The sequence below is a fragment of the Anarrhichthys ocellatus genome, unplaced genomic scaffold, assembly GCF_004355925.1.
Source record: "Anarrhichthys ocellatus isolate YVR2014 unplaced genomic scaffold, GSC_Weel_1.0 scaffold96, whole genome shotgun sequence".
Taxonomy (NCBI): Eukaryota; Metazoa; Chordata; class Actinopteri; order Perciformes; family Anarhichadidae; genus Anarrhichthys; species Anarrhichthys ocellatus.
The window spans coordinates 572,901-597,421 of record NW_022280126.1 but is presented as its reverse complement, the minus strand read 5'-3'; the positions used below and the strand labels follow the sequence as shown (position 1 = coordinate 597,421).

Here is a 24,521-nt window from a genome sequence, read left to right as displayed (position 1 = left end):
TAATACATTCGCTTTGACAGCTTTTGGGGGCGACTGTGGCTCAGTGGTAGAGCAGGGTCGTCCTTAAATAAGAGGAGAAGATCCCCGTCTATGCTAGTCCATGTCGATGTGTCCTTGCAAGACACTTAACCCAAAGCTGCTCCCGTAGCTGTGCCTATAGTGTATGAATGAGTCCTGATGGGCAGGTGGCATCAGTGTATGAATGGGTGTGAATGGGTGAATGATGACATGTAGTGTTAAAGCGCTTTGAGAGGTCGGAAGACTAGAAAAGAGATATACAAGTACAGTCCATTTTACCATTTTTACGTTTTTTGTCTGTCCGGGGGGGGGTCAAGCAATCATTTAATGCAGCTAGCTAGATAACTAGATATGATGTGTTATTTACTGAATGTGTTGCTGTTTGCTTCATTGCTCTAGCTGAAGAGATTCATATCAATTTTCTTTTCTAACTATCAGAAAAAGGTGAATAAATAATAGTTTACCAAATGCTGGACTATTTCTTGACGGCGTTAAGTACATTACATTACATTTAGCAGACGCTTTCATCCAAAGCGACTTACAATAAGTGTATTCAACATAGGTATTAAGAGAACTACTAGTCACTAGAAGTCAGAAGTGCATCTCCTTTTTTAACCAAGCATCTAAGAGCATAAACCAGAGCATAAGTACAGTGCAGAAACAAACTAATACGAATACAATAAGTGCAACAAACTAGTATGAATACAATTAAGTGCTAAGTGGAAGGCTCAGGGTAGTACTTCTTGAAGAGGTGAGTTTTCAGCCTGATGAAAGATGGGCAGCAACTCTGTCAGTTTATTCCACCAGGACAGAAAAAAGCCGTGACCGGGTCGATCAGCCGCAGTATCAGCCCTAGACCACTTGAGAATTGTATTTGTTCTGTTGGTAATTTTAATAATAGTGACTTTTTGTCATATTTGACACTATATCCTGACTCAAGTACACGAGACAGATAATCTGGGATGAAATACAGTTGCTTTGGCTCCTTTTAATCCTCTGCATGGCATTTGCAAGATTCCATTGGGCCCAAAGGAAAACAACCATTCAGAGTTGAGGAGTCCCAAACGCAGCGTCAAGCACTTCTCGTGAAGCTCCTGCACCCATATCAAAGGGTGAAACTAGGCAGTGCTGATCAAACATGAATTAATATGAAAATGAGAAAGTTTGCTCTGGTTGGTGGGCGGTGCTTGGTTTTGGCTCAACTGTTTTCAATGTGGCAGCCGGGTCACAAACTTTCTGATTTCATTGCGAAACAGTACACTTAAATATGTTTCTTGTGAGAAATAGGCGCACTAACAGAATCGTGATTCATAGTTGATAAGCACTGCCCAGTTTGACTGTTTAATGGGATAACACACGCTTCATGGGCAGTAATTGATACTGAATTAGAGACTCATTGGCTCTGATTGGTAGTTTTTCTTTGGCCACAGTGGAATCTTGTCATTAGGGACCGTAAAAGGAGGCGGATGAACCTATTATTTTTCAGAGATTATCTGTTTCATCTACTACTGTCAGGATATAGTGACAGTTTGGGCAAATATGATAAAAAGTTATTTTCACAAAAGTTTCCAAATGCAGCTTTAAGGTTAAACCTGTTCTTAGAAGTTGTTCTTACATGATCGTCATAGAGGATTTTACAATGAGCTTTTTTCATGCAGATGGTTTGTTGGAAGATGAGCTGGCAGCTGGTGAGACCTGACATACCAATAACAATTCCCGGAGATCATGTTAATCAATCCTGCATGAATCACAGTCAATGTTTTCTTTAAAGGGGTCTATAGCTCTTAAAATGACATTTTTGAAGTAAATCAAACTATTTTACATTTACTGTCTCCCCTTAAAATAAAACTATGAAATGACCCATTTGTATTATTTATGCTTCACAAATTGTACTTTTGAATACACTAATTTCTGTGATTTATGATACCTACTTTCCTATTTCATGTCACTTGAAGTATTATCGCTGTAGTATTAGTTTTAGGTGGTACGGTGGACCAAAACTACAGGCACTCCCTTGGCGACAGCAGCTGATTGAGTTTTCTCACATCCCTCCCCTGGGGCAAAAGTTAAAATGCAGAGTGAATTTGTTGAAGGGCGCTCCGACCATCCTCCCCAGTCATATCCTCCAACCTAAGACTGTCACTTGTTTCATTTTAACACAACAAAGGAATCTGAATATTCGAAAATGGCTACAGGGAGAATGATAAAGCTCCAAAATTGTACCATAAATTAAGTCAGCTAAAAGAGAAGTGTTGAATTATCGCCCTGGGACAGAAGAACATGAAAGAGGAATTCAGACTGTATTCCTGGGAATAATACGGTTACTGGAGAAATTTACCCAAATGTAGAGTAAACAATGGTACAAAATCAGGTGTCATTACAGTGGAGGTCAATACTCGGATGCATAACACTACACAACGTGGACCTTGTTTGAAAATGTAGACGTTAAGACATCATTGAGATGATGAGAGTTGCCCACAACAACCTCAATGTTTCTCTGGTGGCTGCTGTGCAGCTTAGTGGAAATACTCAAGTAGTGGCCTTTAGTTACCTCATCAGAGGAAATTAAGCCTTTATGTCAGATTTCTTAATTGTTGTGTTTTTGTAAGAAATCTCCCTGTTTTCTAATCTGTCATTTTGCCATATCGCCAGTATTGTTTTTGCTTTTGAGCGAGTCATTCTAGACGCTCAGAGCAAGTACGCTGGAAGTCATGTGATGCAGGATGAAGAGCGACAAAGTCCGCGTAGGCAGGGGGATGGAGACACAGGACTTTCACCCAGTAGAATGCTGTTTGTGTCCCGTTTGAAACCAAGTCAAAATTGACTTATTTACATTCATTTATTTGAACCTAAACCATGACCTTTTCCTGAACCTAAAGTAGTTTTGTTTGAATTCATAACGATAACAATGTGTTCAAAACTGAGACGGTGCGTTCGTATGTGACGAGCTGAGAATCAGAAAGCAGAGAACGCTAGATTTCAGAATGACCCAACCAAAAATCCCAGCCCAGTGATGCCAACTCTGGGTAAGTCCCCCCTGACCGTCCTGCCTTGCTCCAGTCATAATTAATACAGCCACTAAAGGTTGTATCTTAACAACAAATGTAAATAAGTCGTAATCAGCTGCTTGCACAGACGACCTATACGGCCTGTTTTTTTGGGTGAGGGGTGTTTGATTTGTATTCATCGTTTCTGTTAGTAGCTAACTTAACCCATCCTCCATGTTTATCTGTTGTCTTCAGTGTAATACACGTTCTTCAATAACAGAAATACTATTTTTGACTTGTGCATTTGTACAGTGTTGTGAGAATGACATGACAGTAAACTGAATTTAACATGAGTAATACTAGAGTGATTTCACTGTCATCCCCCTTCATTAGAGACTGGCCTTCATGTATTCATGCTGGCCATCACCTTAACACCAGCTTTGATGAGAGACTCTGCTGTAGCTACAGTGGTGAAAGGCCCAGAGGTCACCTGGACATTGTAGTATTCCAAATCACTCGACACCCACACAATTGCAGCTGCTTTGACCTGACTGTCTTCCTCATCTCAGTCAACGTCCTCATGAATACATCATTCTTTTTTGTCTTCTTTTTATCTGCTGTTCTGCAGGCAAGCTGTGGAGGAGGCGGACAGTGATCCAGGCTCCCCAGGGTGACGGCAGGCCTTGTGCGTCCCAGATGGAGCAGTGGAAGCCCTGTCTGGTGAAGCCCTGTTACAGCTGGAGATACAGCTTCTGGTCCGAATGCAAGTCTGAGGTCAGTCCGTCCTACTGTCTATCAGAAGACTCCATCTTTCTATGTATTGTCTGAGCCGCTTCACTTCAATATAGGGACAGTACGAGCATCAGTATTCAGAATTGTTAAAGAAATTTGGCATGAAAAGATTACATGACTACAGAGATCATTATATCATTCTGATATTAGAAATATTGATTATCAGTGAAAATACTCATTACCAACAGGTCCAAAATATATCTATACTGTTTCAACCTTTAAAATCCCATATCAATAGACCCGTATACGTTTTTATATTTATGTAGCAATGAATAATGTGATATTGTAACAATTCCTGTATAATCATTATACAAACTGGAACTTATAACAGAACATGGGCTGTGATCTTAAACTGTCATTTCATAATATTGACTTTAATACAACTCTCAACCACAGCCCTAAAAGCTGTAGGTCACAATACAAGGACAATGTTGCTATCCTTAGAACCCTTACCACACTGTCAGAAATGATCAAATTAGCAGCGGAGCCATTTTTGTCAAAGCATTTGATTTATTGTAACAGGACGATTTTGGACTGAATCACTTTATCTCATTGATAAGCTTTCTTTCTGGCTTTCTTTTCTCTCTCTCTTCTTTTACTTGTTTTCCTTCTTATTCTTCCCTATTTCCTTCCTCACCTTCAACATTGTTTTCCCGTTGCCTGAAGCATCTTATTACAGGCTGTGTAAAGTGCTCAGAGTGAGCAGAAGACTAGAGAGGTGATATACAAATGCAAGTCCATTTACAATGGAAGTCCATTACTTTGACAGGCTGAGGGACGCCTGATGAAATACATTTCAGATGTTTCTATTCTTACTTCACAGTGAACAGCAGCTCATCATCAGCCCAGAGTTGCTGCTTCTTTTTTAACTAAAAGCAATTACAAAGAGTTTAGGAAAAAAACGTTCAATCTTTTGAAGGCCAGCTGGATCATGTTAGTGTAAACTGCTAGCTAACTCTGCAGGATAGCATCTGAAGCGTGAGTTCATTATACCCCACATAGAAAGGTGTACTTAACCTGCATATATGTGTTTTATGTTTCATCAGGGGGCGAGGTGTGGAGAAGGACTGCGCTTCAGGAACGTGTCGTGCTTTGTGTCGGACGGTTCAGGTCAGCAGGAGAGCAGCCTGGTGGATGATGAGCTGTGTGGAGATCTGGAGCCCTCGGTGGACGGAGATGCCCACATTGTCCTGCAGGAGCCCTGCACTGTACCCTGTCCAGGTAGGAATACATACATGAATAGTGAATAGTGAAACAAAGTTGACAGGTATCATCCCTGCAGCAATCCTTCCCCCAGACAACAAAGCTGGCCTTGCTTATTCTGAGGGATTATTCAAAATGATTACAACTTTGGTCTCTTGTACATTTGGGGAAAATAAAATAAAAATTGAACTGGAATGCGGCAACATTGCTAAAAAGTACTCCGCAGTAAGATGATCAGGGAGGTTGTAACAATTCCAATAAAGCTTATTACAAACAAGACAACCACATCCTCAACAATGTTAACAAAAAGAGAAAGGCACCATTGATTTGTCTCATTTTATTATGAACGGAAAGCCAAAAAAGGCAGAAAGGTGACCAGATTCTAAAACAATCAGGGAGTGACTAATTCAAGGTTGAAATGACAGTGTCATCCAGGCTCAGACAGTATGATGTTGTATATTGGTAAGACAACATCAACATAGAACCGTATTCAATATCGCTAGTAGCACCAATAATGCTTCTTCTAGGTTTTTACAATAACAACAAAAGACCTGACGGCTGACGCATTTATTGTTGAGTGTGTTTGATTATAGGAGCTTCAAGAGCTCCAGAGTGTGCCACACAATGCAACGCTGATGTTAACAGGTAGGAGGAGGGGAGGGGGGGGCAATGTAGGAAAACCTCTCAGCTGCTACCAAGTTGCTGTAAAAAGAAAACTGTCTGTGGTTACAGCAGCTGCAGTGTGTGAATAGCATTTACTCAAGTGTGTGTGTGTGCATGTGGATACTCCAGCTTGGATTGCGTGTGTGTAATCAAGTTAAGTGGCTTAGTGAAGACCACAAGGTCAGAGAGGACTCTCTGATCTGGTTCCTGTGTCCATTCTGACATCCATTCACGTTGATGGAAAACTAGTTTAATAGACAGAAAATGTGATTTTACACTTTGATTTTTTGTCAAATGATTTTTCTTTTGGACTGCTGGATTTGTGATTAATTGAATGTGCAGGAATATGCTCAAATCTGCCTTGACATCACAAAGGGAACAGTGTAACCTATTTTACAGAGAATCTTCTCTTTGCTAAGAATGGGCAGGTGATATTAATGAAGAATGGATCATGCTTTTATTGACCTTTGTCCCACCACACAACCTTCCACTGCAAGTAAGTGAAGTTGATATTTGAATGGGTACACCTGTACCTGAATGAAATGTCTCATATCTTCTATGATATCTTTAAGATTGCAGGAGTTTTAAAGATACAAAATCGTCCAGTTTTCCTGTTTTGCCTCAGCTTTCAAACATCTCACGGTTCAGGGTAAAAACACACTTCGTAATGACAACCAATCTTCTAGTCCTCAAAGTACTTGTGTGGCTCAAGTGCTGATTGGAGGCTTTCCAGTTCAAATGTGGAAAATTGGCACAACTAGACGCATGTTATGTGAAGTGCCATTAAAATCAGACCTTGATTTGAAATAGGCCTATTGTCGAACGGCCCTGCTTTATAAGCATATTCTATATTTTAGTAAACCTCCACGTTTCCTGATCGGCTCCTGTTTAGTTGTCAAAGCAAACGCAACACTTCCTCACTCTTTGGGCTGTTGTCTTGATAAATTAACTTCATACGTTCCCACAGTACAGCAACACACTGTCATGGTCACCATTCTGCTGCTCTCAGTTTCTCTTTATAACAGTAATAGCTTCCGTGACGCTGTTAAGCTACGGTCAATGAAACTCAACGTTTCCCTCAAATGATTTATACATTAAAAGTCTAAAATCCCTTTCTGCTTTTATTATGAAACATATGCAGGAAGTTTCCTGGTAGTAATGAATTTAGAGAACTCAAGGTTCACTTATTGCTTTTTATGCCTTCAACCACATCTCCGTCAGTGGATGCTCTTGGCTCAGTTATCATGGAAGTAGCTCTCTTGTCTCACTGTGACGATGCGATGCAGTTGAAAGCACTGAAAGATCAGTCATTTTCTTTTTTTGCCAAACTTTTACTGTTTTACTGTTTTTACTGTTTACAATGTCAATAATCTATTGTTTTGTATTTATTGAAAGTGGCTGAGGAGTGACTTAATTGTGAGCAAAGTAGAAGCAATTGGAATTGATTGTATAAACCAGTACATGACAGTCCAGTTAATTCAATTGATGAAATTGTCAAGTGTAAAAAGAATGGTAGCAAGGGTGTTTGATGCATTAATTATGGCCCCACCAAATGTACTTGCTTAACGTTAGCAAAATCAGTAATGTTCCTCTAAATGCAGCATGGGGATTTAGAGTTTTGGTTTCTCAACTCCTTCTACGATCTGTAGGAGAGTGCTACCTGACGGACTGGACTGTTTGGAGCCCGTGCCAGCTAAGCTGCGTGAGCGGGGATGACCTGGGTTTCGGCTCAGTCCAGGTCCGATCTCGAGCCGTGGTGGCCCAGGATCCAGAGAACCTGCTGCATTGTCCAGAACAGGAGCTGGAGGCTCGGCCGTGTACAGGTCAGTCTGGCAGAGTCCTGCTGGAACTCAAAATGACAATAAAGTGATTCACAGAAGCATATTCAGCCCTGTCGCATGGAAAAAAGGTAGTATATCCAGAGGCTGTTATTGAAATTGACGTGGTATAATAACAATATAATAAGCGAACAAGTCCTCAAAGGAAGGATGGGAGTGGTGATCGATGGGTCAAACAAACACAGGACTTTCACCCAGGAGACCGCTGTTTGTGTCCTGTGTGAAACCAAAAGTAAGCTCTGACTTTAAGCTTGTTACGTAACGTTGTAATGCTTGTTATGTAACACCACAAAACAAAGTCCGTCAGGACAGTTGTTATTTATCTTAGCTAGTTCTGTTGTTACATTACGTTGTTGTGTTATTATTTCAACACAAACATGATCTTTTTTCTAACTGTAACCAAGTAGTTTCATCTAAACCTAAATAATGGTAAAATGGATGATAAATGGACACACCCACACACCATTCACACCCATTCATACACTGATGGCAGGGGCTGTCATGCAAGGAGCCACCTGTCCATCAGGACAGGTGTCTGGCGACTGGGTTGGGCATATTATAGAATTATAGTTGGCCTATAAGCTACATTGTTATTAAAGCTTTTAACAAAGTCATGATCATGCTCTTCTTGCAGAGGGTCAGTGTTTTGAATACAAGTGGAAGACTGGACCATGGAGGGGTTCATCTCGCCAAGTCTGGTGTCAGCGCTCAGATGGACTAAATGTCACAGGTAAGCATATTGTACCTCTATGTGAAATTGTTGATGGCTATTGTGAACTGGAATTAGAACTTGGTTTATGTAAAGTAGACCACGCTGTAGTGTTAGCCAGTCTTAGTTTTGAACAAAAACTTAAATGAACCTACACTGCTATCCAAAATCTTTAGACCACCCTCCAATCAGCAAAAATAAATAATAATAATAAATAAAATATCCCTCCCCTTAAAGGGGAAATGCCATTTTAAATGAATGAAGGTGATATTTTTCATCCTTTTCTTTTTTGCTTTACAATATTCTCAATTCATCCATCTAGTTCAACACAAGACCATCAAAAATTAGACAGTATTTTGCAACCAATGAAATGAGATGTCTACAGTCTGACGATTCAGATCTATCCATGTGAAATCAGACCCCTGACATTGTGAGTATTAAACAGCCTGTGTAGACCAGCCTGTGGCCTTGAATCGAGTCAAATAGCATGGATGTGACCATAATGGGTTAAGCTGCGCTTAACACAGCTCTGACACATGAGGTGTTGCAATGTGCGTGGCGAGGTGATAATGTAGATAGGGTTACTTAAAACCGTCTCCTCTGGAGCGTCAGAACCCCAGACAGCTTCCTAAGCATTTCTTGACACTAAATCCCAGGAAACTGTAAGCAGATGAGGTTTTAATCCATAGCAGGGCCACCGTCAACATTTAATCTCATTGTCCATCACATGTCAGGGTTAAACTCAGCGCTGATAACGTTGTTCCCAGTTCCTCAAAGCATCATTTCTCATCTGATATGGCATTAGATTTGAAGGGCTATCTGGAAAAACGGATTCCTCTCTTTAGGCCATCTGCTTTTATTTACCACTCATGCTTCATCCAGGCCTGGAGCCATCTCATATTTCTGGGCTCGCTGAGCATCTAACACTCCCTGAGCCCTGAGTTTAAGTGAACGAGGACCGTCAGCGCACCCACTGCTCCAGATGGTGTGCCTATGTGCGCCTACTTTGATTGGCACACTGCATATTTTTCCTTCTTGTAAATGTTTCCTTGCAAGCAGTGGTACTCCCCTCATGAATATTCATACTGAGCTCTCTTTGCGGGCATGCCACCTAATAAATATTCAAGAAGCTCTGATAGATTACCATGTATTTGGAGGACGTGAGTGTCTGCTGGTTGGATCAGTGTCAGCACTGTCTGTCTCGGTCATCCAGCTTATTTTATCCGCAGTGGGAATACACACTCCTTACCCCACATAGGGTACAACCTGAACCTGAACATTGTGTTCTGAAAAGGTGCCTTAACTTGCATTCTTTCTACTGGTTATCAGGGGGTGAGTCCTCTGGTTGGATAGAAGTCTATGAGGAAATGACCCTACTTTGTCACTCAGTAAACATGAGTTCATGGTTTTAATCTCTAGTTTCAAGTCTTCTTCAATACAGCATGATGTTCGTTTTTCTAAATGATGGTCCATTTAGAAGATTTTGAAATAGACAACAAAGCAGGGTGTGCTTCAGGGCGGGGCTAACTCGTGGTTGATAAGTCTCTTCTACAGTGTTGTCCGGTCTGGAAGTTGGCCCATGTTTTTGTCTTAGAAGTTTAACCATTTCGCAGTGCGTTTTCAGTTCATGAAAGTTAATTGTACCATTTTGGTCACCTAAAAATGTTTCAGCGTTTGGTTGTATTTAGCTCCACCCTCTCGTGTCACATCTGGTTGCAAAGATGGCGACGGCCAAAATCACAAATTTGAGGCTTCAAAACCATAGTCCACAATTGCAAGGTCTCAGTTTCAATGCACTGAATCATCACTTAAAGGGGGAAATAAATAATATTTCATGGGTATTAAATCACTTCTTGATGACTATACTCTCAGGCTTCATGTGTCTACCAAAGGATGAATTAAAAGCAAGTGTCTTAATCAGTCTTGGGATTTGAGTGGAATTGTTGGTATTTTTCAAACTAAGCCAATTATCAAATGATTCCAGGGCCACTACTCATGGTAAGTATCATTGTTATGAGCTAAATGTGAGAGAGACAGGAACGGAGATGCTGCTTGTAACACTAACCGCCTCCAGCTCAACAAACTGAAAGAAACACCAGCTGTCAACCTCTGACACTTGAGTTTGACCATTTGACCTTTGCTTAGCAGGTGGATGCCCAGTGACAGCTAAGCCGATGGCTGACCGATCCTGTGACCCCCCCTGCACCAAGCCTCGCTCCCTGTGCACAGAGGTGAGTTTTGGAGAGATGAGATCCACTCTTCAGCGTTGCTGCCCTGGATGTTATTCCCAGTGAAGCTGTTTGAGCAGGGATTGAGTGTAAATGATAAATGGTGTTTGGCTTCTTGTGGTGTCTATCTTGGTGTTTTTTGGTACCTTTGGCTTCTCTTGCAGTCTCTCAGCATCTTTTGACGTCTCTTGACATCTCTTCACCTGTTGACGTCTCTTAATGCCTTCAGTCTCTTGGCATCTTTGCTTCTGACCATCTTTTGCTTTCCTGGTGTCTCCCAGGTGTATAAACTGTTAATGCCGAGACAGATCCAGCCCCTCTTGTGTGGCATCAGAGCTGATCCTCCACACTCCTCCCACAAAATATCAATACAGGAATGTACATTATTACTTCCTCTTGCATTACATTATCATTACACTAATATAGATATTACTATGAAAAATGCAGGAGCTTTAAACGGCCAACGTCCAACACCAACAGACCTCCGGCCTCGCATTTCATTACTTGATCAGAATCATTTCCATTTTGTAACAAAGCAGGTTTAAGAAGCAGCACATTGTTGTTTTCACTTTTAAACCCTAATGAAGGAGTTGTCAATTTAGATCAATACGATTTTAGAGAGGCATCGCTGTTAATAATTCCTCTAAACATTTGAACCCCAGTACTGTTCTGCTTTCTGGCATGAATGATGGAATGACGGAATGATGGCACAAGTAGACATGGACCATAGTAGTCCGTGTGTGTCTGTTTGTGTATTAAAGAGGCACTAAGCTAATACTAGGCTAAGGCTATGCACTTTGTTGCAAATTGTTTCATCTCAAATTCTTTGAAACTGTATCGTGATACCATTGTTATCATGATAGTATAGTATGGCATCATGAATTGCCCTCTCATTTCCACACCTACCACACACTCAAACACACATCATAGCCTTGATCAAGTGGATTTCTTCCCAAATGTTAACTTAATGTGACACCAGGAAGTCTTTTGTCTTTGGCCTACACTCAAACACTGAAGAGTCAGTTCCGTTAATCTGAACAAACATGTTTATCTTTGCTTGCTTGCTCAGTAGCCTTCGGGAGAATTTAACAAAACAACCAATGCTGATTCTGGCATACACGTCCTACTGCAACTGTTACAGTGCAAGATACGTTTCCCATTGAAAACACGACACAGAAATGTCTATCCGACTTCTTTCCACCATGTTAGAAATAAATCAGCAGTTCAAAGCCCTGTGTCTGTAGACCTCCAATATGGCTGTGAGAAGGAGTGCTGAATGACGGATTGAGCCCCAGGCACCCTGTTGGGATGAAAGCATCTGGAGAGGAGGAAACAGAGAAGGAGTAGAAAAGAGATTAAAAAAATAGAGGACTGGAAATAGAATAATCTAACTCACTCGGTGTTGCCACCAGTTGTTAAGCTTCTCCCATTATCCTCTCTTAGCACACTCGGACTGAAGCGCTGCAAGTTAAAGAGCAGCTGCTAATGTTGTTTTCAGGCAATTCATATCAGCAAAGCAGAGAAAACCTGCTTTCAAACTCAGAATACACTGAAATAAAAAATAAAAAATACATCTATGAGCTATGCCTTACACTTATCCTTTAGAGCAGATGTACTGCAGGGGGGTCGTGAAATGTTTGGTTGATTAGACAATTTTTCATATTTTTTTCCTCCCAATTTTTTCCGACAAATTGAAATGTCTTTAAATACACATTAACATGAATCCAACATATTGTAGCGAATGGATAAATGGAGGCAGAAGATGTTATCTTTCAGACAGAAATGCACACATTCAGCGACACACAGGAGCTCTCAAGCTGGGCACCGGTTCACTCACAGCACCAGACTACCTGGACCGGTCCACTGCATTTTGTATTTACTCGGGTTATCTTTGTCTAATATTAAAATTTGTTTCATGATCTGAAACATTTAAGTGTGACAAATATGCAAACAAATAAGAAACCAGTACTGTGAAGTATACTTTTTCACAGCACTGTATATATATATATATATATATATATATATATATATATATACGAAGGGGGTGAAATATTGGACAGCCACAAACCAAGTGTGCTTCCCATGATTGTCACACCAGTTCATTCTGAAGTGGAATGCTTAGCTCACACTGGAGGGTAATCTGATTTTAGAAGGACTGGTGGTAATAAGGTATTGGAGGAGTGAATTTGACCGTTTTTTCAACCCTGTTTCGGCCGGCTGTGGCTTAGAGGAGTGGGTTGTCTTTAAAGCAGAAGATTGGCAGTGTGAACCCTGGCTCCTGCAGTCCATGTCGTTGTTTCCTTGGACACTTAACCCTAAGTTGCATGGTAGCCCCTGCCATGAGTGTGCGAATGGGTGGATGACATGTAGTGTTAATGCGCTTTCAGTGCTCGGAAGACTAGAAAGGCGCTATACAAGTACAGTGTACTTTTAATGAAGCACCATCATCAGGTCAAGCTTTTGTTTTATGACCAAAGACCTGCAAGACTAATTGCATTTCCATCAGCTTCAGCTCACTTTGACATTAGCAAGTGGCCCAATATGTAGTGGCCAGACATATACATGTATTCGGTAGAGAGACCTAATGGTGACGTTACACCAGTGAGCATACAAGACGCTAGATGCTTCCAACTACGTTATCTGTGGTCCTGTACAGAACGTCAAACACCATCACACAGACTCAGAGTTCTGACTTTATTGAGTTTTAAAATGGGAGCCAGAAACACAAGCATTCATGGCTGAGTGGAAGTCAACAGGTTACTAGCTTGCAGCAGCGCTTACCTCCCTGTTGCATTTTGCACTACTTGTGACGGCAGCTGTTGAAAACATGAACAGAACATGTAGAAGTGTTGGGAAAAGCCTTCAATGCATTTTATGTAAAAACTCATCTGTGTTTATTATCTACGCCAGGGATTCCCAAAGTGTGATGTGAGCTGCCTCTATGGGGTGCGCAAGAGGAAAAATGTAATGGTGGTCTAATGGTGTAATAATTATTAAATATAATTTAAAGAAATTTAAATGGGATTTTTCACAAAATAAAAACATGAATTATAAAAATTCCCTTTGTAAGATTTAAATTTAAAATTATAACTTACAATTTAAAAAATAAATGCACTTCAGCTAGCCTAGCTTGTGCACTAGCTAGCCTAGCTTGTGCAGCTAACGTCAGCTAACAGCTAACTTCATTCATTCAGCAACATTCATGCAAATATGATAAACTGGCTGAAATCGGGGAAACTGTCAGGCGGGACATCTGAAGCTATCAGCCATAAAAGAGGAGAGGGACAGAGAGAGAGAGGAATCGGAGGCGAGAGAAACGGAGAGGTGCGTTGGGGAGAGACCGGGAGATCGAACGGGAGTCAGAGAAAGATGAGACGGAGGAGACCGAAAAGGAGGAAGGGATAGCACAGACAAATCGGGAGCACATAGGCCCATCGCGGAGTCAAGGTGAAACAAGAGGAACTAGAAAATGCATTTCCTGCTGAAAATGCGTTGGAATGCTGAAAGCTGAAATGAATTGTAAAAAAATAGCTGAAAATTAAGAAATGGGAGACTACCCGTCTGAAAAATGTTGAAGCCCGAAAGCATTTAAACTGCACTGCTGAAAACCCTTCTAGTTGAAATGTCTAACTATGGTGTCTGTAGCTGAAAGTATGAGGAAGAAAACTTCTTCAACTTTCAAAGCCTAACAGGATTTGAAGATTTTCTCCATAGAGATCCCATTCAAAAGAAAATTACAAAAAGCTTAATAATTCAAAGAATTTAAAGAATACAAATATGAAGTCATATCACCCTCTCCTGAAAGAGCTGAACATTTTGATATTCGAACGGTTTCTGTAGCTTAAAAAATTTCAGCAGTAGTGATATTTGTAGTAGTAGAAGTTGTAGTTGTAGTAGAAGTATTAGTAAGTAGTAGTATCAGTAGTCGTAGTAATAGCTGTAATAGTGGTTGTAGTATTTAATATAACAGTAGTAGCAGTAGTAGTAATAGTAATGGCAGTATTTGAATTAGCAGCAATAGCAGTAGTAGTAGTACTAGTAGCAGTCGTACTAATAGCTGTAGTAATATTAGTACTGGTATTAGCATGAATAGCAGTTGTAGTATAAGTAATGGCAGTGGTGGTAGTAATAATATTGATGGTAGCAGTAATAGCAGTAGTAGTAGTAATAGTAGCAACAGCAAAAGTTGTAGTAGAAGTAGTAGTAGTAGTAGTATCAGTAGTAGTAGTAATACTAGAAATATTAGCAGCAGTAGTAGTAATTGTCGCAGTATTAGTAAGAGCATTCATTATTTCAACAAAAAAGCCTAATTTTGAGCTTAACGTTTAAATACAGTTAATCCATGGGGCTTTTATTTTGAAAAGGTGGGGCTGGGTGGGGGAGAGAGGAGGAGGAGGCAGAATCAGAAAGTATGAAACACACAAACAGGTTATTAAATGACAGGCTTCATCACAAGCATTCCAGTTAGAATTCATTCTGTGGGGCTTTTATTTTAAAATGGAGTGGGGGGGAGTCCTGTAAAAAACTCTAAGAACCTGAATGACTGTATGAGAGAGAGAGAGAGAGAGAGAGAGAGAGAGAGAGAGAGAGAGAGAGAGAGAGAGAGAGTGTATGTGTGTCTGTGTTTATCAACATCACTAATGAGCGTAATCAGAAACACCTGTGTCCTTACAGCCTTTTCATGGAGATAAAACAGGGAAACACCTCTCAAACAAATCCTCAAAACTCCCATAACCGTAGCTCCTATTGCTCCGATATTAATAAATGAGAGGAAGGATGAGTTGAAGAACAGATCCTGTAAAAATTGTGTCTGTAGTGTAAAAAATGTGTCTTAACTGGCGATCTAGAAATGGGGTACCGTGTTCTGTGGAAGATGTTTTTGAAGCAAAATTTAACATTGGTCTCTATGGAGCAGAAAGTTGGTTTTCCTCTCAATTACAGGCTTCTGTGCCAAATGTGTAAATCTGTGGGATTCCACAGTCATTTGTCTACGACAAGGACAAGATTAGCTGAATAGTGTGGCAATAGATCAGGGTTTTCTCAACATTTGAAAGTTGAAATGGTGTCTGTAGCTGAAAATATGAGGAAGTTGAAGGATTTGAAAGTTGAAGAAGTTTAAGAGGATTTGAACATTTTCAACAGCATTCCAACAAATATGATGAAAATTATCTGGTTCTGGGCTTCACTTGGATTGGCAATGCAGATTGCCCAAAGCCACAGTGCATGGTGTGCAGTGAGGTTCTGGCTAACAGCTGTCTGAAGCCATCTTATTTACGTCGCCAACTGAACACCAAGCATGCCTGGGCCAATCTTCTGGTGTACGTCCGTTACCTTTTCGAAGGCAAGGTGCAGGAAGATTTTTTGTGTTTTTTTGTGTTTTTTATCTTGGAAACAAACGCCACGCGCGAGCAAACTGTTCTCTCATTGGTCCGATTTTTATGTGGCTATAAATAGGCTCTGTTGCTTTTTTTTTTTAAGGTGTGGGGGATTGGGGGGGTGCGTGAACCCGGTCGGGATGTAGAAGGGGGTGCGTGGCCTAAAAAGTTTGGGAACCGCTTATCTACGCCAACTTTTTCCATAAGTTACTATTAGAAACCACTGATAGTGGTTAACAAGTAACCGTGTTCTGCTGACATGGTTAGTTGTTACACTGAGACACCTGTTGCTCTGAAACGGCCGGCGTCCTGTCGGAATTCTGTAGAACTTGAGAATATCGATTCTGACAACCTAACATGCAACAACCAGGCATTTTGCTGCTAGTAACAGTATAATAATTAATATTTAGCCTCATAGAGATGCTGCATAGCTGTAGCTAATTTTGTATTCAAGTGATGTATTAATCATTATGTATTACAATTATTGTAGCTAAGGTCAGTTATTCCTTGCTAAGACCGACCAGTTGTAAAGAAACAGGCTCATATTTCTCACTAAGCTGTGAGTTATATTGTTGTATAAATCATTCTATTCAGGCAGAGTTCCTGGATGGTTGCTTAGTAAAAATGTACATCACAACTATACTCTCCAAACTCAAGTATTGCTAATATGAGATATCATTTTGGCATTCATATGGTAAAATAATACCCATGTGTAGTGAGGGTGAGGTTTTCCCAGCATAACCACGAGGCACTTTACAGAACACAAGATGCATTGTGTTTGTTTTAGCGTGTGGTTGTACGATCCGGAGATGTGGTTGCTAGAAGGAAGCTTGGGATGGAGATATCTGGAGGAAGGGAAGATGTGTATGAATAAACATTACAGCAGCACCCTCCAGAGACTAAAGCCAGATATAAATAAAACCAGAACACGCTGCTGAACCACACTGCTCTTCCTTTGTTTGCCACTAAGGATATATAAATGATAATTTCCTCATTTCCTACTCAGTCTGCTGTTGGACCTACTGTTTGCGCGGTGGGGATTTCTGGGGGCCGATTATCCCTAGAGATTGTTGGGGAGCCGGGGACCCCCTGCAGGGTGATGAATAGAACCAGCCCAAGAGAGAGAGATGTGGAGGAGGGATGGCTTCCCTGCACACACACACACACACACACACACACACACACACACACACACACACACACACTCACCACCCTACACAATTAAACACACGCCCTGTCTGACAAAACAGACAGCAGCAACAAACAGCACCACTGTCACTGAGATGATTTTATAATGAGATTGTGCAGATTATCACACATGGTTTGTTGAAGATGCTGTATGTAATTTAATTTTAACATTTAGACAAACAGCCTCTACATTGTTTGCCATCAGCTCAGGCCCCCTTTTCTAAATACCAATTCATCTTAGAGGGTAGTGTGATTCTATTCCTTCCATAAGGCCTACAGGAGTTTTGCAATGTTTTTTTTGTCCCATAAATATCTGAGAAAATAGACCCTTAAGTTGGCAAAGACTTCAAGCTTGTGCCAATCAAATAGATGACATGGACCCATGGGAAACCTATTTAAATGTCACATACATAGATTCAGTTTCAAAAAAAGAACAGGAGCTGAAGACATTCAGACATGGGCCAAAATCAAGTCGACCCATCACAGATCTGCACGGGCCCCAAGCAGAGTCCTGGACCTAGCCTGGATCCACACCTTTTACAGATGTGATCCGATAGAGACCTGAGACCCAAGGCAATACCTTATCAGACTTAGACTTAAGTCTTACCAGTTAGTTACTGGTATCAAAAGAATTCTAACATCAAGACAAATGTCTCCTTCTGAGAGGTTTCTTGTCAGCTGCCCTAGATGCTTAATCCGTTTTTAACAGTTTGCAGTTGTCTTTGTCAAAATGTTTGTAATTGGAACACAAATAATCAGTATTCAATGAGAGCACATCACAAACACCAGGGAGGAAAACAGTGGAAACACAAATACAATATAAGTGACAAAGTCAGTTATGGGAACATGGGAAAGAAATCAAGAAAAAGGAATAAAAGATGAAATTGGTGTCACACCAACCGAGTTTACAAGAGACATACTGGTAAAAAGATCAAATAGAATGGCATTCAAGGAGCAGCAAGACGGGTCGACAGATGTTAAACAGCAGAAGGCTACACAGCTTCACAATATGTTCTTGCCCTGTGGCTTCACTTCATCCACTCTTGTTTATTTTGCCTGTGTCGGCTTATTTACTACATTTCTGTAGCATTCATGTTGTCTTTGTATTTTTTCACAGGTATTCGCTCTTGTTGCATGAAATTGAACTTGTATCTGCAGGGAGCTTTAGTGGCCATTATAAAAAGTGAAGGAGTTGTGTGATACGTGTGATAAGTAATGGTATATTGTGTGTATATATATATATATATATATATCAAAGGTGGCTGCAGAACTTTTGGGTTCCGGTGACTATGTCCATGTCATCGTTTTAAACCTCCTTCTTGTGTCAGACAGGAGTGTGTGGCTGTGAGGATGGCTACACTGAGGTGATGACGTCTGACGACCTGCTGGACCAGTGTACAGTCATCCCAGTGCTGGAGATCCCCACTGCAGGTGACAACAAGGCCGACGTCAAGACCATCCGAGGCTTCAACCCCACTCAGCCTGCAGCCAGCTCACCGGGCAGGGCTGGACGCACCTGGTTCCTGCAGCCCTTCGGCCCAGGTAACAGTCTGTGACATCTGAGCAGCTGCTGTATATATCATGTTGGATGATGTGATGACTGTGGATTTTTAAGATGAGGCCACATATGATAAGAATAGATGGATTATACTGAGACAACATACTGAGACAAAAATCACTTAAAACCTGTACAACATTACAATGTATCCAAACTAGTGCTACGTATAACAGGAGAGGTGGGAGGAGGGGTAAAGACAGGGAGAAAGGACATGATGAATGAAGGAGGGGTACCGGTGGAAAAGAAGAAAAACAGCTATAAATAATGAAGGGAAGAAAAAAGGAAATCAGGGAATGGAGAAGGAAAGGAAGAAATACAAGGAAAGAAGAAATGAAAGGGGAGAGGGGGGAAGTAAAGGGGTAAAAAGGAAATAAACAAATAGGAAATGAATGAATGAATAAAGAAGCAAATCCAAGATAAAGACAAAAGAAAAGAACCATAAGAAGGAAAGAAAGAAGAGAGGGGGAGGATGGGAAGAGGAAGTAAGAAAAGAAGGCGGGCACAGGAAATAGAGCTGAACAAATGTAAAGTGGAAAGAAAGGAAGAAACATACCAGATGAAAAGAGAAGGAAAGACAAAGATATACAATCATTAGTTTATTATATAAAAGACAAAAACAGACATTTACAGCTATAAGCTTATCTAAATAGTTCTAACTTACCTCATCAAATAGTGCAAAGTGAAATACCCAACTCCTCTATCTGTTCTCATTACCACATCATATGTATATTTAAAGGTGTTTCAGTATAACAACACATTCAACAGCACTGGTGTTAAAGGCGTTGTTATGTTTGCTTGATCTGTGTAGGCTTCTGTTACATTGATCATTCAGTTATTTCCTCACTGAAGTGGAGCAGAAGATAAATGTGTGTAACTCTACTGCCCCCTTCAGCTCAAAGAAGGCAGTGAATGTGACACAACGTGTCCCTGCAGTGCATTAACAATGAGCATGTGTATCTGTCTAGATGGGAAGCTGAAGACCTGGGTGTATGGAGTAGCAGCAGGAGCGTTTGTTCTGCTCGTCTTCATAATCTCCATGACATACTTAGCATGGTAACGTATAGCAGCACTTACATGTTATCACTGTCTGTCTCTACTGTTCCTATCATCACACGGGTACCATTCATGCCATCATTCACCTCTATTCAGTGATGTAATGGAGATCATGATGAGAGGGAAATAAATTACTTAATTTCTGCTTTATGTATATATATATACATATATATAGTCCGAGGCTTAATCCCTCTATGGAGTGCAGCATCAATCTGATGTGATCGGGTGGCTCTTTAAGGCCCATCAGGGATGAATATTTGAGTAAGCCAAAAAACTGTTCCTGCAAATAAAGATGTGTGGCCTTCATTACATCACTGCTTGTTTTTCCATTTTGTTTAATTTGACTTTGAGTTCCCTCATCTTTTGTCCCTTCATTTCCTGCTTTTCTCTCTCCATCTCCACCCTCATACTCACCTGCTCAGCTATTGTGGTTGTTGCCTTCGCTGCAAGTCGAGCTCCAAGTCCCCCTCAGACGGGGTTTACTGGACGGACCCAAACAGCCTCACGGTGCCTTACACCTGTCCCGCCTGTGAAAAACTAGAGCACGACGAGTTACAGCGAAACTGCCAACTCCAACAACAGCAGCCGCAGCAGCAGCAGCAATATCCGGCACTGCTCCAACAGCCCTCACCATCCCAACAACCACAGCAGCAGTCACTGCCACCCCCCCCACCACCACCCTTTGAAACTCTCATTACTTAGTCAGGGCCCCACCTCACTCCGGTAACTCACCGTGCCTGACATTCATGTGTGCCCGGACACATTCTGTTCACTCATTTCAGCGGATCACTTCCTGGAGGTGAGTCCAGCCTCCATCAAACACACCACAGAACGCCAAGGCTTTTAATGTAAATACAAACGTCATAGGTTGGCTCTTTTTTATGATTTTTATAATTTATAGAAGTTACCACTTTAATCTGAAATTATGTCTGAACCCAGGGGAAACCTCTGAAAAGTGAAGCCAGTGCAGAAGTGCACAGGTGTTTGGTTTTGGTGTCCGTACAAGTGAAGGCTAAGCTATGCTAACCACATCCCAACTCCAGCTCTGCACTTTAGATTCATATCTGTCAAATTTGAATATATTGAGTCTAAAAGTTGTGGAATGAACCAATTAGATATTTAATTATTTATTTATGTTTAGATATTTAATATATTTAAAACCCACTTGTGTTAGTAATCTTCCCAGTTTGTTTAAACTCAAACCCAAATTGACAGAGTAAATATAGTGAGCACAAATGTAGTGTCCTAAAAGGAACACTACCCACAAAATCACCGTATTTAAATAAATTATTCACCCTTTCAATTCTTATAGGAACCTTATTGTTCGAGCCTCCACAGTGAACCGAGAATCTAAAAACAGAGAAAAGTCTTGATGGATTAAAAACACTTCCACACAAACAGTCTCACGCTTGCACAGGCGTGCTGCTGTTTAAGACACGTGTCATAGTAAGGTTATAGCAAAGATGTTTGGGAAGTAGAAAGCATCCGACTGCACAAATGAGACTTGGATTATTCTGCACGAGTTGTGTCAGAGTTTGTAAAGCGATATTTTGATGTAGTTTTGCTCTTGTTAAACATATTGACTTCCAATCAGCAAGACTTTTCTCCGTTTTTTGATTGTTGGTTCACCGTGGAGGCATGCAAGAAATACAAAGTTTTCTTCTAGAATTCAAGGTACGGTGAGTAGTGATGAAATAGTCCTTTAATGATAGCTGCTGCCCTGAGTGGCTCTCACTGTTCAACGTTAAGAATACAAAGGGCTTTCCAAACTAAGCGTGTGCCAATTTGCAAGACATACATAATTGTAAAATTCCTCCTGCTGCCATCTTGTGGTCCCTTGTACACATTTCATGTAGACACTCAGTCATTCTCGTCCATTTCTATTTTCATCAGTTCAAAGTGATAAAACCATTTAGAAAAATACTGAACAAAATACTGAACAAATGTTGCCAACACATTATACAGGCAGCCTGTAGACAGAGCTCGGCCTAGTTTTCTACTGAATCGAATCAACATTTTGAAACAAACTGAACTTACTACTAAGCCGAGCGTTCTGATGAGATGTGACACAATGACATATTGATGTATGTTTGAACGTGATCACTCAGCATGAAAAACAAAGAAATGCCAGTCTCTACCACTCTTTACACTGAACTCAACAAAACAATCTCAATCAGGAAAGTGGTTTGTTGATTCCATCTCCAGCTGGAATAGACTCCAGCTCCCACAACCCTGAGCTGCATGAGCCATTCAGACTGATAATACACATTCCTCATCCCAACTCGTCAAACACTGACGCTTGGTCAGTGGCCCTATTCTTCAAACGATGATGCTCCAGGTTCCCCTCTACAGTTTATCAGTTTGGACGTGTCAGGGACGGCGTGCATACAGTCTTTTTTCAAAATAAACTTCCAAATTAGGTTTACTTAGTTTTTAGGTTAATTTAGGCAACAAAACTACTTGATTAGGTTCAGGAAAAGATGGTGGCTGTGGTAAAAATAACTATTGTGTGCCTGTTACCCTACGTCACTGGGGTTAGTTAAGTATATTTAAGTAACAAAACTCTGGTAAATGAAGTCAGCTTAACTTCACACAGGACATAACTAGTCTGCTGGGTGAAAGTCCTGTTTGTTCACTCTTTACATCCAGTCAGCTGACTTCCTCAGCTGTCCCTGCACATCCCGGCTGACAATTATAAATGCATTATGGTGCATTACTTTTTGTAGGTATGAGTTAATAAGAGCAGCCATTGTTTTCTGCCGGAAACAAAAGCAGACGTAGTGCAAAGTTGTTATGTCAGAACAATTGTTCTCTAACCCCATTCAAGTAGTGATTGTGCCTACGGAGCCTTAACCATAATGTAGGCAGACCATAAAACTGTCATAACTGTCATAACAACAAATATCATTTTTCCCCATACACCAGAATGATGATGTGTTGAGCCAGACCTTTCTTTCGTGTGGATACAGTGCTGTGAAGATCTACTTATGCGAGACAAGCTTTAGTGAAATGAATAGAATTCACAATTCAAAGTTCACACACTTGTTGGGAAAGGTTGAAACAGAGCTGCAGGTGAATGGCCGGGATCACATCATCTAAACCTGTTGTTTGTTTGCTCTGTAGCAAAAAGCCAAAGAAGCCACAGCGACGGCAGATGAACAACAGACTGAAGCCGCTGACTCTGGCCTACGACGGAGACGCCGACATGTAGAAGTCTTCCTGCCGACCACAGTGACCAACAGACATTCGTCCTACTGCAGGACGCACAGGGCTGCTATGGAAAGCCTTGATGTCAGGGCTGCCGCTGGGCGTTGTTCATCCTTCACCCTGGGAAGATGATTCTGACAGAAAGAGAAACCTCAAAGTTCAAGAACCAGAATCCATGTCCATTAGCAAGCCTTGATGTTGCCGTCCTCTTTTTTTCTAATTTCCATTTTGATACTTTGTTTCACAAGAGCCTTCATGAATTTTTTATCTTCTTCTGAAAGTTTGCCTTTGCTTCTCTGCCATCCACTACTGCCGGTAACATCCAAACCACGCTCATCGGAGAGGGTCGCCCCAAAACAAAGATTTTGCTCTGAAAGCACAAATCTCCATCTGTCCTTTTGTTGATTTTGTCACAGCTGAGTGGAATCATCTCCCATCAAACATTCAGACGCGTCTGTGTTCCTGTGGCCTGGGTCCATCTCGCAAGGAAAGCAAACTGGAGAACAAAAGTGTAGTGGTTCCCAGAGCCATCATCTCTTCTGCCTGCCTCTCCCTTCTCCGTTTTCAGGCATCATTTTGCACTATATTAGTGCTGCATGATATCTACTTATGTCTAGCTTCGCCATAGGAAACTGCCTCTCTCAATACAAGATGGCGTACAGTCTTGTGCTAGAAATGTAAAAAAGTAGACTTTTTTTGCAAACAGAACTCCCATGTTTGTTAATATTTTTCTTCTATTACCTCTTATGTGTGATACGATGGGACTCAATGTAAATAGGATTTTTTTGGTGGTCTCAATTTGACCTTTCTAGTATGTACAGCTACATTACAAACTCTGCCTGACGATTGTTTGACTGTGGCTTAAGATCATGATCTTTTACTTTTGTAAATTCTTGATGATTGACATTTCTGTCATCAACTCAGACTGCAGAAGACACATAGAAACCCCTTCCACCATAAAACCCATGGTTTTCCAAACCAACTAGTTGATACGATCGATCGCTGGACCACGTTTAAACCTGCCCACTCCTCCTGGCTACAGTCTCCTCCTGGCTGCATCTCTCTGCCTCAATCTATTTCCACGTTCTCTCTGTCTTGTGTGTGTGTGTGTGTGTGTGTGTGTGTGTGTGTGTGTTTGTAGTTTAGACCTGATAATTGGGGATGACAACACATACTTTCTAAGGGTGTTTTTTTCCGCATATAGTCTTTTTTAAACAAACCAAACTGTCTTTTGAAAGTGGACCAAAGAGAGGACCAACAAAGAAGGGACTCAGTTCTTTTTGCATTCAAATTGTCCGTTCGTTCTCTTTCTGGTCCACTTTACTCCTCTGGAGCTCAGACCTCACTGTTGACGTCCTTTTTTCGTTTTGTTTTTGACTTTGACGTGCGGTTCTAATGAAATGAATTCATTAAGCCCATCCACGGCTCTGTGGTGTATTGGCCAATGGAAAATTCATCTCTTTCAGTGAACACTTGAATGCTTCGGGCTACCGCACAATCGCTTCAGGGTGTCCCCTCTTTGTGCAATCAATGCAATTGTATCCGTGTTTTATCATCACTTACTTGGTAAATATTTGTCAAACACTGAAGACGACTCTCCTCTCTATACTCCTCAGGACACGACCGCTCAGCTAAGCACACACACACACACACACACACACACACACACACACACACACACACACACACACACACACACACA

The 24,521-nt window shown here is 41.0% G+C and overlaps 1 protein-coding gene across 2 annotated transcripts in view; it reads left to right on the top strand.

The window, feature by feature from the left end:
- The window catches only part of thsd7aa (thrombospondin, type I, domain containing 7Aa), a 186,382-nt gene extending 161,867 nt beyond the window's left edge, over window positions 1-24,515 (top strand). The window contains exons 21-28 of one of the 2 annotated variants that reach the window (XM_031875803.1): window positions 3,634-3,779; window positions 4,844-5,018; window positions 7,313-7,486; window positions 8,136-8,231; window positions 10,359-10,441; window positions 18,330-18,543; window positions 19,525-19,612; window positions 22,736-24,515. In XM_031875803.1, the coding sequence (XP_031731663.1) occupies window positions 3,634-3,779; window positions 4,844-5,018; window positions 7,313-7,486; window positions 8,136-8,231; window positions 10,359-10,441; window positions 18,330-18,543; window positions 19,525-19,612; window positions 22,736-22,823 (1,064 nt within the window). In that variant the 3' untranslated portion in view covers window positions 22,824-24,515. Of the gene's footprint in view, window positions 1-3,633; window positions 3,780-4,843; window positions 5,019-7,312; window positions 7,487-8,135; window positions 8,232-10,355; window positions 10,442-18,329; window positions 18,544-19,524; window positions 19,613-22,735 lie in introns of both variants that reach the window. The other variant, XM_031875802.1, reaches the window with a different exon arrangement.
- Window positions 24,516-24,521: the final 6 nt, after the last annotated feature.